General features: G+C 39.5%; 1 protein-coding gene across 3 annotated transcripts in view; it reads right to left on the reverse strand.

Moving 5' to 3' along the window:
* The window catches only part of abca12 (ATP-binding cassette, sub-family A (ABC1), member 12), a 62,044-nt gene that overhangs the window by 19,352 nt on the left and 28,357 nt on the right, over positions 1-14,335 (reverse strand). For all 3 annotated transcript variants that reach the window (XM_080903714.1, XM_080903715.1, XM_080903713.1), the window contains exons 33-52: positions 13,623-13,787; positions 12,263-12,427; positions 11,886-12,087; positions 11,425-11,564; positions 10,715-10,834; positions 10,471-10,561; positions 9,729-9,908; positions 8,926-9,241; positions 8,214-8,328; positions 7,598-7,927; positions 7,134-7,203; positions 6,894-7,028; positions 5,827-5,985; positions 5,549-5,732; positions 4,737-4,955; positions 3,879-4,075; positions 2,482-2,639; positions 1,536-1,769; positions 1,253-1,400; positions 185-431 (exon numbers count right to left, since the gene is read on the reverse strand). In XM_080903714.1, the coding sequence (XP_080759840.1) occupies positions 185-431; positions 1,253-1,400; positions 1,536-1,769; positions 2,482-2,639; positions 3,879-4,075; positions 4,737-4,955; positions 5,549-5,732; positions 5,827-5,985; positions 6,894-7,028; positions 7,134-7,203; positions 7,598-7,927; positions 8,214-8,328; positions 8,926-9,241; positions 9,729-9,908; positions 10,471-10,561; positions 10,715-10,834; positions 11,425-11,564; positions 11,886-12,087; positions 12,263-12,427; positions 13,623-13,787 (3,575 nt within the window). The remainder of the gene's footprint in view (positions 1-184; positions 432-1,252; positions 1,401-1,535; positions 1,770-2,481; positions 2,640-3,878; positions 4,076-4,736; positions 4,956-5,548; positions 5,733-5,826; positions 5,986-6,893; positions 7,029-7,133; positions 7,204-7,597; positions 7,928-8,213; positions 8,329-8,925; positions 9,242-9,728; positions 9,909-10,470; positions 10,562-10,714; positions 10,835-11,424; positions 11,565-11,885; positions 12,088-12,262; positions 12,428-13,622; positions 13,788-14,335) is intronic.

Raw genomic sequence — 14,335 nt, forward strand, 5'->3', positions numbered from 1 at the left:
TTCCTCTTTTCCAGTAGAATTTTCACTCTTCTGTGTTTATTTGTTGCTAACTCAAAAACTAACTTCCTGAGATATTCTCAAATATTTCAAACATGTTACATAGAAGCACACTTATTTGCCTAATTAACTTCTGTTTTGTCTCTTTTTATGGTTTATCTGTATTTTCACTTCTGCAGGTACTGACCTGAAGAAGGAGTAGCTTGGTCCGATCTTGTAGAGCGCAGGGCTGAGCTGTAGCTCAGGATAGTGCTGCACGTCGCTTTTGATAGACCCCAGGCTCATAGCAAACACTACAAACAGAACAGGAAGCAGGATTTGGGAAATCAGGCCCTTCCAGTCTCTGCGGCTGTGGTGGAATCTCTTGATCAGGATGGCTGACATTTGCTGCCAGGCCAGAGCCATGCCGGTCACTGTGGATGAACTGGTAAGGTCTGAAACACACAAAAGGAGAGCAGAGCGAGGAGAGAATGATTTTGGGGCAAATTCACTTGCTATCTTAGTACTTTTATGAAGCCTTCGTTGTCTTTTAAAGACAGTAAAGCTAAAGGCTACCATGCAGACACAAAAAATGACAGTGCAATCCATCAAGAAGACTGCTCCAGTTGTAGAAGTTGTAGAACAAGCTTAGCAGAGTATTGGCAAAATATTTTAGGTTGTCTATGAAAACGTCAAATTTAAAATAACGAGCTCGGGTAAAAACGCAATGTTTTGAAAAGCAGAGACTCTGACAGGCATTGCTCCATATGTGGCCACCTTTAAGAAATCAATCCAGTTAATTTGTGAGAATTTGTCTTGTTGGAGCTGGTGGTGTTTATATTTAAAGTGTAACCAAAGCTTTTATAGTAATCTCTTATTTCACTTTAATACATGCATGACTGCTGGAAGTGACAAGTGTTAACTCTGAGGTCTAAAGGTGTGTGATGCTGAATAAATGTTATGTTAATTATAAAGTTCAACCATCTATTCTCTTTGTATTTTCAGTCTCTTGTTTTCTTCTGTATGATTAAAGATACTGTTGAATATTAACAGAATTTAACTTTTTTGACTATAAAACTTCTGTCATTTAATTTTCCTTGTCTTGACGTTGTAGTATGTACTGTTTTTTATCAGTGTTTTTTTGTTTCGTTGTTTTTTGTCAGAGGTATCAGTTTAGCGGCTTTTTTTTTTTTTACAAAAAGAAGATGACAGCAATTGGTTAACAAAAACAAACAAACCAACAACAACAACAAAAACAAACAAACAGTGAACTCACTGATCCTGTCGCTGAAGCTTGTGCTGCTGTCACTGTCGTCTAAAGACAAGCTGTCGATGGATATATTGTCGGAAACCGTCTCTGATACAGATGGGAGGCCATCCTCAGCTTTAGCTTCTGTCTGTCCATGAGTCAGTTGGAGGAACACCTGCAAATATATATAAAAAACCATATATAGTATCTGTATATGATAACCCTATTTTTTTTAGGGTTTATGATATGCTGGCAGATATGTTAGTATGATTAAGTTTAAATGTACCTCGGCATCAGTGTGAGAGCTTACCTCCTCTAGTGTGGTGTCAGAGATACCATAACCCCCCAACTGTAGAGCATCCAGGTTGGAGTCCAGTGCAGTAAGCAGAGAGCGGTATGAGGAGGCGTTGGATGAGTTGAAGGGTGGCAGTGAGTAGACCAAATCATTGCCCTGGGCTTCTTTCAGTTGTGCTTCAGGTACATGGGCTTGGACAAAGGCTTTAACTTCAGCGCTGTCAATCTGTTTATTTTCTGTGTTTTGCACCTGCAAGTAGAAAAGATTAGGAAAGTGAAATCTTACTTACCTACACTACACTATCTAACATATAACACACTGTTCCTGCTTTTCAGGTTTTTTTTTACATAAGTTACAAGTGATATGACTAAGCAAAGCTGAGATAAACTTGGAAAAAATCACTTTTTTTCCTCACACTGTCTGATGGTTTCTGCTTTAGATTGCTGAAATGGCTGACTATCATCGTAGAGGACACTTTTCTTAAGGTACAGAATACTGACAGAAACATCAGGTTTGATCAAAATATACAAAATCAGATCGTTATTTATCTATGAGAAGGCATCATTTCTGTGTGTCTTAACATAGTTCATGTGGCCCTTTTTTAATATATCTGATACAAATTGACCTATCGCAACATGTCATCTGGGAAAAGATAAAACCCTGGGTTTGGTTTTACACAAGCAGTCCAGCTCCTTCATAAAAGCTTTTGGTGAAATGTTACGCCTGTGATGACCATTTACTTTGCAAGATGCCACTCTGCTAAGAAACATTCTGAGTAAAATGCATCAGAGGAAAGCTGCTGTTCTCTCATTTTTAGAACCAGTTGTCTGCTGGAAAAGCATATTTCACTAAAAAATAAATAAGTGGAAGTAGATTTTCATTAAAATTTCATGTTGTGGAAAAAAGCTGCTGTAAGCATGAGTCTTTATTGCTTCGACTGACAGGGCGATTAAATGATTACCTTTTTGGTGAGGGTAAGTTTGTAGCCTTGGCCTAGCTTTTCTTTCAAGTAGAATGGAGATCCACAGCATTTTAATCCTCCATTCTCCAGGAAGGCGATGCGGTCACTCAGCACTTCTGCTTCGTCCAGGTGGTGGGTGGACATGATGATTGTGCGGTCTGAGAGGGCACACATATAAAAAAAAAATTACACATGCAATATTACACTCTTCTTTAACAGGTAAATCTTACACAAATGTAAAATGGAGGTGAAAATTACGAAACAGAATCTGTAAGATTATATTTACCAACTAAGCTAGTCTGTAAAGCTTTGTCTTACTTTTATGGCTTCAGCAACTCCAAATAAACAAGCTAAAAAGCAAATATTGCAAAGACAAATCCAAACGCAAGCTCTATCATGCAAACACATCATAGAAATGGGCACAGAAACAGCAAGAGATGTGGAAGATTTATTTTGAAACAGATTTTTCTGGCACTAAAATCTCCCAAACGTCTGAGATGACGCCAATTACATGATATTTTCCAGAAACATCTGCTAAGAGAGCCTAAAAATACCTCCTCATTTATATTAAAATTATGCTTCGCTAAAGTCCATTCACAAAACAAAGCAGAGAAAAGTCCTGCAGTGAGCTGCAACCTGCAGGTTCACAGCTTGTTGCCCACCGTGTTTCTTAGAAAACAGATAGGAGGGTGCGTGTTCAGAGGAAAAACCCTAGTGTGAGACTTTCGGTTGTCTGTACATTTTTAATACTAACAATGCACAAATGCAGTGCAATTATTTTTTTATGTACTACAGAGATTTTACATTGGACTTTAAGGGTAGTTTTAAAAAGGTATGAGCTACACACATACGTACTGTGTTAGAAAATAGAGCTACAATGTGCTTCAAACGAGTATGGCTTTCTGGTGTTTCCCTCAAAGACTAGGATAGACAAATACAACAGATTTAAAAAAAAGAAAAGAAAAAATAAATAAATAAATAAATAAATAAATATATATATATATATATATATATATATATATATATATATATATATATACATACACACACACACACACAATTTAGTATATGAGTTATTTAAGGGTACACAGGTGGGTGTTAAAGGGCTTTAAAAGCAATCAACCAGTTCTTAAATTGTATTCAAAAACAAACTGAGTCAGTGTAACTCAGACAAGTGAGATATTTTCACTGCACCTGCCGTTTGTCACCATCCAGGAAGGAGAAATGAGGATGCGCATTAATAAAACTACAAAAACCAGCGATTTATACAGACATGTCAAGTTAGAGTTGGCCAACCGAGACTGCATATGTGCAGGTCTCAGATTTCCTGTGATAAAAAAATCTTCATGGGGATGTTATTTCAGCGTTCAGTGTTTGAGTGTGCCTGTCAGACTTACTTTTCTTGTGCTGGATTACAATGTCCCAGATGTTGCGCCTGGAGCAGGGATCGACTCCTGTAGTGGGTTCATCCAGAACCACCACGCGAGAGCCCCCTATTAAGGCGATGGAGATTGACAGCTTGCGCTTCATGCCGCCTGATAGGGTGCCCACCCGCTTGTGTCTGTGAGCATACATCCCCGTGTCCTCTAGGATCCTGGGAGCAAAGTCGATGAAAAGCATTTAGGATGGAGCACATTCTAACTTTTTTTTTTCAATGCATTACAACCCAGTTTGTGGGTTGTAGTTCAATCACTTCTATCAGTTACTCAGCAGGGGTTTCAGATTTCCTGAAACCAGGAGAGAGAAACTGTTCTTGCCTTTAAATTCACTACTATTCTGCTCATATAAGACCATCTAGAAAAAGTCACATGAAGCGACTTAAAACTCAGAGTTTTATGGTATTCTGCTCATGTTTTCCTGCAGATGCACATGGTATATTTGACAGCTCTAAAACACTAAAATAAGAGCGCAATTCAACGACAACAGGGATGCAATTTTTTTTTTTTTTACTGCAGACTTGGAAATACACTATATAGCCATTACTGATTTTCAAATTACCCCTGTATAACCTTTCACTCGTGTGAAGCACTGGCAATTATTTCTTATGAAAGTCTCGTAACCTCTGCACATATTTTCTTTTTATTTGAGGGCCATGCCTTTAACTGAGCAAAGGACGGAGTTTAATGATGTACATATAAAACAGCTTGCAAAGAGAATCCTTGTAACAGGTAAAATATATCACCAAGGTATCATCCTTAAAACAGAGCGTCCTTTTATACACTGAGCATATCAAGCTTCCTGCTCTGGTCACTCACGTGCGGACTTGTTCATGCAGTTCTCTGTCTGACCAGTGTGGGGCCTTGATCTGTCCATACAGCAGCAGGTGCTCCTTGGTGGTCATGTGATCAAACAGGACGTCATACTGCATGCAGACTCCTAGCTCCCTGCGAACGTTCTCAATGTTTGTCTGCATGTCTCTGCCGTAAACCTCTATGGTTCCCGAAGACGGGGCAAAAAGCCCAGTAAGGAGAGACCTACACAAAGAATACATGCATTTGTTAACAAAATTCACAATAATGAATAAACAAATTCGATTTTTATTACTCAGATCAAGTTATAAATGACAGAACATGCTCAAAAGACTTTTCATATACTAGGTGGCACTTGAAAAGCTGAAAATGCCTTTTCCTTTTGTCCTATCTGCTAGTTTTCGTATTTTCTCCCAGGCAGTTTCTTCTTAAATGATGACTTATTGTTCTCAAAAATATCATAGGGCATAAAATCCCTTCTTGGTTTTTGGTTTTTTCAGTGGTGTTAAATCTCATTCTGCCACTGCACTCCTTGTATGTTGCCCTTGATAAGAGCGTCAGCAAAATGAGTCGCATTTAAAATGTAAATGTAAGTGCTCTAGTTGATGAAGACCCGTCAGGCGAATCGCTACCACAGTTGCTGTGCCAGATTTGGACAAAACAATCTCCCTGTCAGCATCCGAGCCTTGGAATGATTAAAGGGATGCACAAAATCTCATTTTAAATTGGATCATTTTGCTGCCACGGAGGGTGTATACAAGGTGGTCAAATGCATACTGGTATTTAAAAAGGAAAGGAAAAAAAACTGCCCCACTTACATGGTGGTAGTCTTTCCAGCTCCATTGTGACCGAGCAGTGAGGTGACGTGGCCCTCATAGAAAGAAACATTAAGGTTTTCAATAGCCACTTGGTCACCATAGGTCTTGGTGAGACCATGGAGAGCAACGCCAACTGGGAGCTCTGAGAAGTATTCCCCAGTCTTGGTGGAAAGAGCGCTCTTTCCTGTGAGAGACACAGAGAAGACAAACTGTAAATTAAACTAACAGCAGACAAGAATTCCTTGTTCCTGTGTGTGCCACATTATAATTTGACGCACCTTTTCCCTTGTCATTGGAGAAGGCAAGCTGGTCATTCTGCATGATGTTTGTGAAGAGAAGTCCTTTGGCCGTATTCTTCTGTGGTCGAACACCGCACAGGTCAGCCCAGAAGGAGAGTTTGAATGGGAAGTACCACGGAGAAGGAATGCCATATTTTCCTAATGGGTAAAATAACTGCAAATAAATCTCACATACACAATATATTTATATTTACATACCTATTTACAGCTGGGACTACTAAACAAAGTAACCAAACTAAACCAACCTGCATTTTCTTCAACTAGAAACTGATTAGTGTACACTTCACTTGATATTTTAAGGCAACGCTTACACATTCGCCTATAAGTGAATTCTAACCTGTGTTATTCTAATTCTATTACTTTCTTTAAGAATAGGATGTATATAAAAGATGGACACAGCCACTGTTATCCATTGGTTGCACAGTGCTATCTTTTTAAGGCTTGAGCTTAAAATTTTTGCTGTCACCATCTTTTTGAAACCAAGCATGCAAGCTTGGATCCCACTATGGAAGCCAGGGAAACTCATACAGAAGCAACCTATCAAACACTAGGAAACAGATGGACGCCACAATTTACAAAATGAACATCATGCTAAATCCAGAACACAAACTCATGCATCAAGGGAGGAGAGAGCTGTTTTCCCATAGACGTCTATGCAACCAGCCCCCTGCTGGCCATGAAGAAGAATGCACTCTTCAATTTAATTCAATTTTATTTGTATAGCGCCAAATCACAACAACAGTCGCCTCAAGGCGCTTTATATTGTACGGTAGATCGTACAATAATAGATTCAGAGAAAACCCAACAATCTTCCACTTTTCTCATCACTTTTATGATTGACAGACTACACTTGTATTTTAGTGTGTATATCAGCTGACCTGACAAAAAAGACTAGCAAACAAAAACTCTAAAACATAAATAAATAATAATGATCGGCTTGACAAACTATGTCTGATGTACTAAAATGGCCACAGGACATCAGCATCAATAGCTGAGTGAAAGATGTAATAAATTTGTTCTTTTGTTTTTTTTGTGCCCCAATTTACCTGGAAACACTGTGCGAATGTAAGCCCCAATGGTGAAGTAGAGGATAGAGTCGAAGAGCATCAGCCAGCACAGCCAACCGAACGAGGCTGTGTCTCCAGCAATGGGCGAGGAGTATGAGTTGCTCCATTGAATTCCTAAAGAGGTTAACATAATGAAAGTTTTATGCTGCCTTTCACTGATTCACTTAGCTCACATATCAAAGAGATCTTGATGGTAGTCAGATGTCTACATGCTTGTACCTTCTCCTTGGGCCTCGTAGCGAGACATGTACTGACTGGCGTAACTGAAACAGGTCGGGGAAAACAATCCCTGTCAAAAAGACAGAGGGAAATCAGACAGGATGCAAAACGACAAGCAAGAAAAAGGAGCAGCAAAAATATATATACACACACACACACACACGTATATATGCATATATATATGTGTGTGTGTCTGTTTATGCAGATAGCTCCATATTGGGGGTGACTTTTTTGAGACAATCCAAACAAAAAATCATTCATTTTGTAAAAACAAAAAAAACACGTGTTCTAAAATGGATAGAATAAACAACATTTTCAAATGAAACTAACTGTCACTATATCTTCTTCTACATTATTTATCTTTCCAAACCAAATTACATTACTTGGTATTTAAATTATTACACGGTATACAAATGAGTTTCATATTCTTTAATGATGACAAATGAGGTTCACAGGAGCCTTACCAAGGCAGTCTTCTGGATGAGCGTTAGACTGCCCTCCAGTGCGGTGACGATGATGAAGGGGAAGAAGCAGAGGATGTAAAGCAGGCTGCCACTCAGGCCGGCGATGTAGGTTTTGTCAAAGAAGGAGCTGACAAGATAACTGAAAGCTAAGATGCTCAAGCCATAGTCACACAGGTACAGGAAAATGAGGAAACCGTTACTGTTGGGCAGGATTTTGCCGTGCTTCAGCACCAGTGTCATGATGATGATAGTCACCAGCAGGTAGATAAAACACTCCACGAACCAGGCAAAGAAGTGACTGAGTGTGTTGACTCCCATCATTTTCATGTACTGTGAGAAAAACATGAAGAGAAAAAAACTTATGAAACTGTCAAAACACATCCTGTGCCTGTTTTGCCAGTGGTGCCTGTCAATAAATATGGAATGGAATTTTTGAAAGTGAAAAAACAAAATAAGGAACTACATGACTAAGACAATAAAATTACATTTTTCTTTTTAACTTATCACGCTGTCTGTTTACCAGAAATAATTTGTATTTACAAATGACTGTGGGTGACTAATTACTTTTTGGAAAGAAAAGCAAACTTTTTTCTTTCAGGGAAAAAAACAACATTACCTCATGCAGCCTCAGTTCTCTCTCATGCACAAGTTTCTTCACGAAATCAGCAATAAACAACACCCAGGCTACCATCAGCATGATAGGGAAGACAAAAGAGATGGCCTCCAGGTACCTGGGGAATACAGAGATGGCAATTGTCAATCAAATTCCTTGAAAACGTCCAATCATTGTCAGCAGCAGCAGAAGAAAACGCCTATCATTCAGTCACTGACTTGACAGATAGCGGAAGAGCAACACTGGGGTAGTTTGCAGATTCTGCCAGGAATCTTCCGATCCTTGTATTATTTACACAAATAAATGCCTTTCTACTGTATTTTTATTTTATTGACAGTCATATCTGGAGCCTCATAGACAGGCTTTTAGTACTTGCCATTGTACAGATTTAATATCCATATTTCACAGCTATCATATCAGAAATTGTGCAACTGAGTAATAAATCAGAATGAGGGAAAAGCAACGATCACTACATCTTATAGCTGGTCACAAGGCAGCCAGCTGAGTTTGTGGCCTGCTCATTCTTCTTGTAAGAGATATCAGGAGTATCTTATGTCACACTTGAAGGCAAGTGCAAGCATACATATTAGGTTTGAGCATGATCTATTGGACAAAATGTGGCATATTGATGCCAAAAAAACTTTGGACTAGATACATACATATATCTATCTACCAAATTTTATGTGAAAATTAATGCATGATTTATGGAACTCACTCATCCCGGTGATAGCACGGATATGGGAATGGCTGCAGCTGCACGGCTGTCTCTTTGGCTTTCTGTCCCGTCTGTGTCTCAATGATAGCTCGGTCAATGCTCTCCTGTAGGTAGATGAATCCCCGGTTGTAGCGCATTGTGTTTCTGGCTGAGATGTACGGCTCCTTGACAAAAAACGGGTTCCGGGCTCTGTCAGTCCGCATTACATTGTCCATATGCATGCGGATAGTGTAGCTGACTTCAGGAGGCAGAGAGGTTGTGGCCTCACGCTTGTTTCTGGATGAGTCTGCATCTTTGGGAAGCTTGAAGATCACACCTGAAGGGCAGATTGTACAACCTCACTGTTAGGTTACCCAACTAACTTCGTAATTCATTACCCTAAATACAAAGTTGCAGGGTCACATCCCTTGTATCTATCTCATCTTAATACATTATCAACAGCCTTTAGAGAAAGCACTAGTGTCTAACCCAGAAACTATTTGAGAAAAGGCCGTGAAAGGCACAATAACAACCTGAGTGGCTGTAAAAGTGAGCTGTAGTCATTTGGTATTCTGAGCCTAATGGGTGACTCATTGGAATTTCCCCTATTATTAAGGTGATATCACAGTTCTTTTCTACAGCATTACACTGTTCTAGGTCAGTTGTGTTCTCATACACATAATTTCATCTGTTAAGGAATTTTAGATCAACTGAAATTAACTTTCACTCAAGCAGATTAGAAACCACTGCTGGTCCTAGATACACGTGACATAGTCTGGTAGATCTCATCCTTTCACACAGAGATTCAACTCATTTTTACTCACTTGCATAGAGATCACGGTTTTTGGCAAGTTCCTGCGCTGCACTGTTGAGCTCGTCGGCAGAGTCAAAGCCACGGTATCGGTCAAACTTGATACAGGAAGAGATGTCAACCATCAAGGTGGATAAGGTGTTGATGTGATCCACTATCTCTTTGTTCGTCTCCAGCATCAGCGTCATGTTAGCTTTGAAAAGAATGAGATTTAGAAGTTTAGTGACAGGATTAAAACTCCAGGTGCAGTTTTATCTTTGATGGCAATAGAGTGCACCACTTTACATCGCAGCTCAGAAATAATGTGGTAATTGTGGAGTACATTTGATAATAAAGGTGGAATAATTTATTCGTACCATGTAATTATCAAAGTGGTGGGTTATAACACATTGGCTGTAACAATGCACTAACATTAATAAAATTTTTATGCCAGCCAACAGAAGCAACTATTTGCCTCTTCCAGGCAATGCTCTGCCTTATTATATGGTAACTCAAAAAGACACAGTCTGACAATACAAGTGATCAAATTAAGTGTACATGTATGTGAATGTCACACCTGGGAAAAAATGAGTGACTCAAGAAGAAACAGCTTAAGAAATCCACGCAGAAATAAATCGAATGCTTCCTGTAAAGTCTCATCTTTCACCTCTTCTATGGAAGTGTGGATATTTTACCAGTAATAAGCGAGATGGGAATGTAAAGGTAAACGTGGTATATGCAGCTTACAAAAGTAAGACCTTCAAATGCTCACTTACAGAAGCTGCTGAGTGTCTCCTGCATTCTGTCTACATTGATGCCTGTCTGCATCTGAATGAAGTTCTTCACAAAGGGATTGCCAAGGGAATTCTGCAGAAGGTAGAGAGAGTGGAAAAGACGAAATCAAGATTCAGCTGCAGAAACTCGTTGAAGACCACTGCATAGTTTATCTCTATATTTTCATATGACAGCAAGCCAGCTAGAATAATCAGATACAAGGACGACGTTTTTGAGTTTTCATACCTCCAGCATTGGCAAAGTCTTTTTGAGTGTGTTCGCAGACGTAACGAGGTACTTGGAGGATTTTATCCAGTCTTCTGAATATTGCCTTGCATTTGCAAAATCTTGCAAGGTGGCATTGGCCTGAGCAGTGATAGGACAGACAAGAACATGTAAAATAGTTGGTTATGTGTATGAAGCTGTGAAGGTAGCAGTGTACAAAAAAACAAAGTCAAACTCGCTCAAAACAGAACTACAGCTGGAGATGGCGATGCCTACAAATAAGTGTGTATCTTGTCAAATTTAAATATTTCTTGTTTGCTACATGCAACTGGGGGTGAATGAATATTAAAAAATTAAAATCAACTAAATAAAAAAATATCTAGAAATAGCAGTGATAATAACTCTAGTTAAAAAAAAGGCCTCAGATGAGGGATTTTGAAGGATTAGAACATAAACTTCGTGAAGGTCACGGAGTCGCTAATCCCCAGTTAAAATGTTTGAAGTGAAAAACAAGGACAACGGATCAGAAAAGAAAGTGGAGATGACTATACACAGGGCCAGCCATGATCTCGCAGCTGCTGGCAGGTGAGTACATAATTAGTTTAAACAGCAAAGCAGCACAATACTGTCAGTCAGCAAGGTTCCCACTAAACTCAATCCGTCAGTCTATTGTTGTGTGCATGGAGCACAAGAGCTGACTTTAGATGCATTTGTTCTTTTATATTATATACCTTCTCTATTATGGCTCGTGTGCTGGGTGTATCGGGTGTGTACAGGATTTGTCCCATCAGCATTGGCTTGAGGAAGGCCCAGGCAATAGCTCCTCCTGTGGTGTTGACCATGTCCAGGTACATGTTCATACAGAAGGGAGCTACACAAAGACACAAAAGAGGAGCAGATCAAATATACAGCATTCTAAAGTGGAGGAGGCTTTTTTTGCCCGACATGCAAAGTCACAGGAGCTCCAAATTTTATAACAGCTTTTCAACAACTGGCTAGAATTGCTCTCCACTTGTTGAAAAGTATCACAGTTACTGAAATTGTGCACTTTAGCGAGATATCCTTGTTTTAAACTTAAAAAAAAAAAAAATTGTAATGGAACTGTGTGAATCAAGAGCATTTGCTCTTGATTCACACATGAATGCAGAGGTGACAGAGTTCCATTTTAAAATCTATTCCCTTCAGAACATACTGGCATTCCGTGGTATCTTGAACCTCTCAATCATCTCCTCCCTCTGTGGGTTGTTGGTAAAGGAAGGGTCCGAATCTGAGACGAGGGGCAGCTTGGAGATTCCAAAAAGAACCTTGATGCCATGGCTGCACAGCGCTCGAGAAAGGGTAACGAATGATCCTGCGCTGGAAGTGGTGGACCTCCGCTCCCTCACTGGATGTGGCTAAAAAACAAACCATGATGCTGTTACTTACTATCTGATTCAGTACTGTGAATGCAGCAGAGAACTGAATCATTCACATTGTTTGCTTGGGCTAGGTGTAAGTTTGAGTGATCTCACAAACATGAATATATTATTGATAAAGAGCAGTAAAGGTGGAGCAGTTAAAAGAACTCACTTGGCTAAAATGGTTGTTGGCTGTCAGGTTGAGGTTTTTGATGTTGTTCAGGTAGATTTGCAGTTGGTTAATGGCAGGAAGCATCTTGTCCATCATGTCTGTTATAGCCTCAGTCACCCAAACCATGATTCCCACCACGGCCTGTATGTCGTCAGACAAAACCATCTGAAAGAAAAAAAACATTTAAACACACTTTAATCACTGTTACACTTTTTTGCCTCTCTTGTCTTTAATAATTTACAGGGTTTTGAAAACATCGGTCTACCACTACAGTATAACACCCAACAAATAACTCATTTCGGTGATTGGCTACTATCGTGTCACCAAAACCCACAGGGGAAAGTTTCATGTAAGCCGAGGTTGTGCATCTTTAACAAGTTTTATATCAGGAGTAAAAGACACAATCAAAAATTAGATATCATGAAATAAAACAAATTTTGTAAGTAACTAAAATGAGCTTTCATGGTCAAACAGATAAAATGCTGCATTTAACCTTTACTGGCCTACACTTTGTTGAGCCTTGTATGAGTTTTCTGCCATGGGTGTGTATTGGGGAAAAAGGGTTTGTCTAGTAAACAAACATTTTCTTGTACAAAGGCCTTTTTTCTGGCTCACGTTGCTCAAACAAACACACCCTGGAAAAACGTGTTTTGTGACTGCCCAACAAAAACAATTTCTTTGTTGAAGACACATTTATGTGCCGTGACAGAACGCCCACATTTTTTTGTGTGTGTATCCGTGTCTGTGTGTCCCTGTGTGGGTTTGTGGTTTTTTGCGACCCTCAGCCTGCTCCCCCTCTATGCTGTTGCATGCTGGGGGAGCAGGCTGAGGGTCGCAGATGCCAACAGACTTAATAAACTGATCCGTAAGGCCAGCAATGTTGTGGGGATGGAGCTGGACTCCCTCAAGGTGGTGTCGGAGAGGCGGATGCTGTCCAAGATAAAGACAATGTTGGATAACACCTCCCACCCACTCCATGACATGTTGGTCAGTCACAGGAGCTCGTTCAGTGAGAGACTGAGATTACCGAAAAGCACCACTGAACGACACAGGAAATCATTCCTGCCTGTGGCCATCTCCCTGTACAACGCATCCACTTAACACACTGTTTGCTGCTACAACTACACATGTTTCTTTTCCAAATATTTATTTATAAGTGACTTATGTATGTATGTATGTATATATATATGTATATATTGTACTATTCTTAGTTAGCGTATTGTCTGTCTTGTCTTAATGTTGGTTTAAAATGGAGCACTGTAACAAAAAATAATTTCCCCCAGGGATCAATAAAGTATTCTGATTCTGATTCTGATTCTGATTTACATAACAATTATTAACAATAGACTTAAAGCCTTACTTTGTATAACACTTGTTCAACGTTTAGATGTCGAGTCATCAGCAGTGACAATGTGTACCACTGTTCAACAGACAGAGAGCAGAAGGTCTTCATCAGATCAGCCTCTTCCATGTTTGCGAGTGGTGTGGAGGGGCAGTGACGCAGGTTCACCAGCCAGGACAGGATCTGTTCCAAAAAACATGAAGAGAGTTAAAGAACCAGCCTATATGACCAACAGGGGAGCAGAAGGAAGGAGGCATGTCATGCACAAAAATACAGGCCTTATAGCATATATATATCATCAATAACAAATTTGCATTTCCACACTGTTTAACTGAGGTCTCTGTGGGCAGCCGACTTTCAAATCCCTGTACTGGTGAGGCATTTGGAAACATAGTGGGTGTGAGTTCTGTCCCATTTAGTAAAAATAAATGAATAAAAAAGACACTGTCTAGCATACTTATTAACATTAGTTTTGTATAGAGAAAAAATACTATGAGGCTTCGTGAAGGTGAAAGCCTGAAAGATGCTTAAACCGCACTAAAGATGTTCACAATCATGGAAATGAGTTTGCTCCAATTCAAAGGATGAGCAAGTCACAAATGTCACTGGCAGCCACTTAGTAGTCTATTTTGTCAGTTTACTCACCTATGTATGCGCAGACAGGCATGTTTTGCCTCCTGCTGGCTAAACTCCATTTAAGTGATTTCTTTGTAGTTTTTTTTTTTTACATA

This window comes from Rhamphochromis sp. 'chilingali' (assembly GCF_963969265.1).
Source record: "Rhamphochromis sp. 'chilingali' genome assembly, chromosome: 14".
In the NCBI taxonomy this organism is placed as follows: domain Eukaryota; kingdom Metazoa; phylum Chordata; class Actinopteri; order Cichliformes; family Cichlidae; genus Rhamphochromis; species Rhamphochromis sp. 'chilingali'.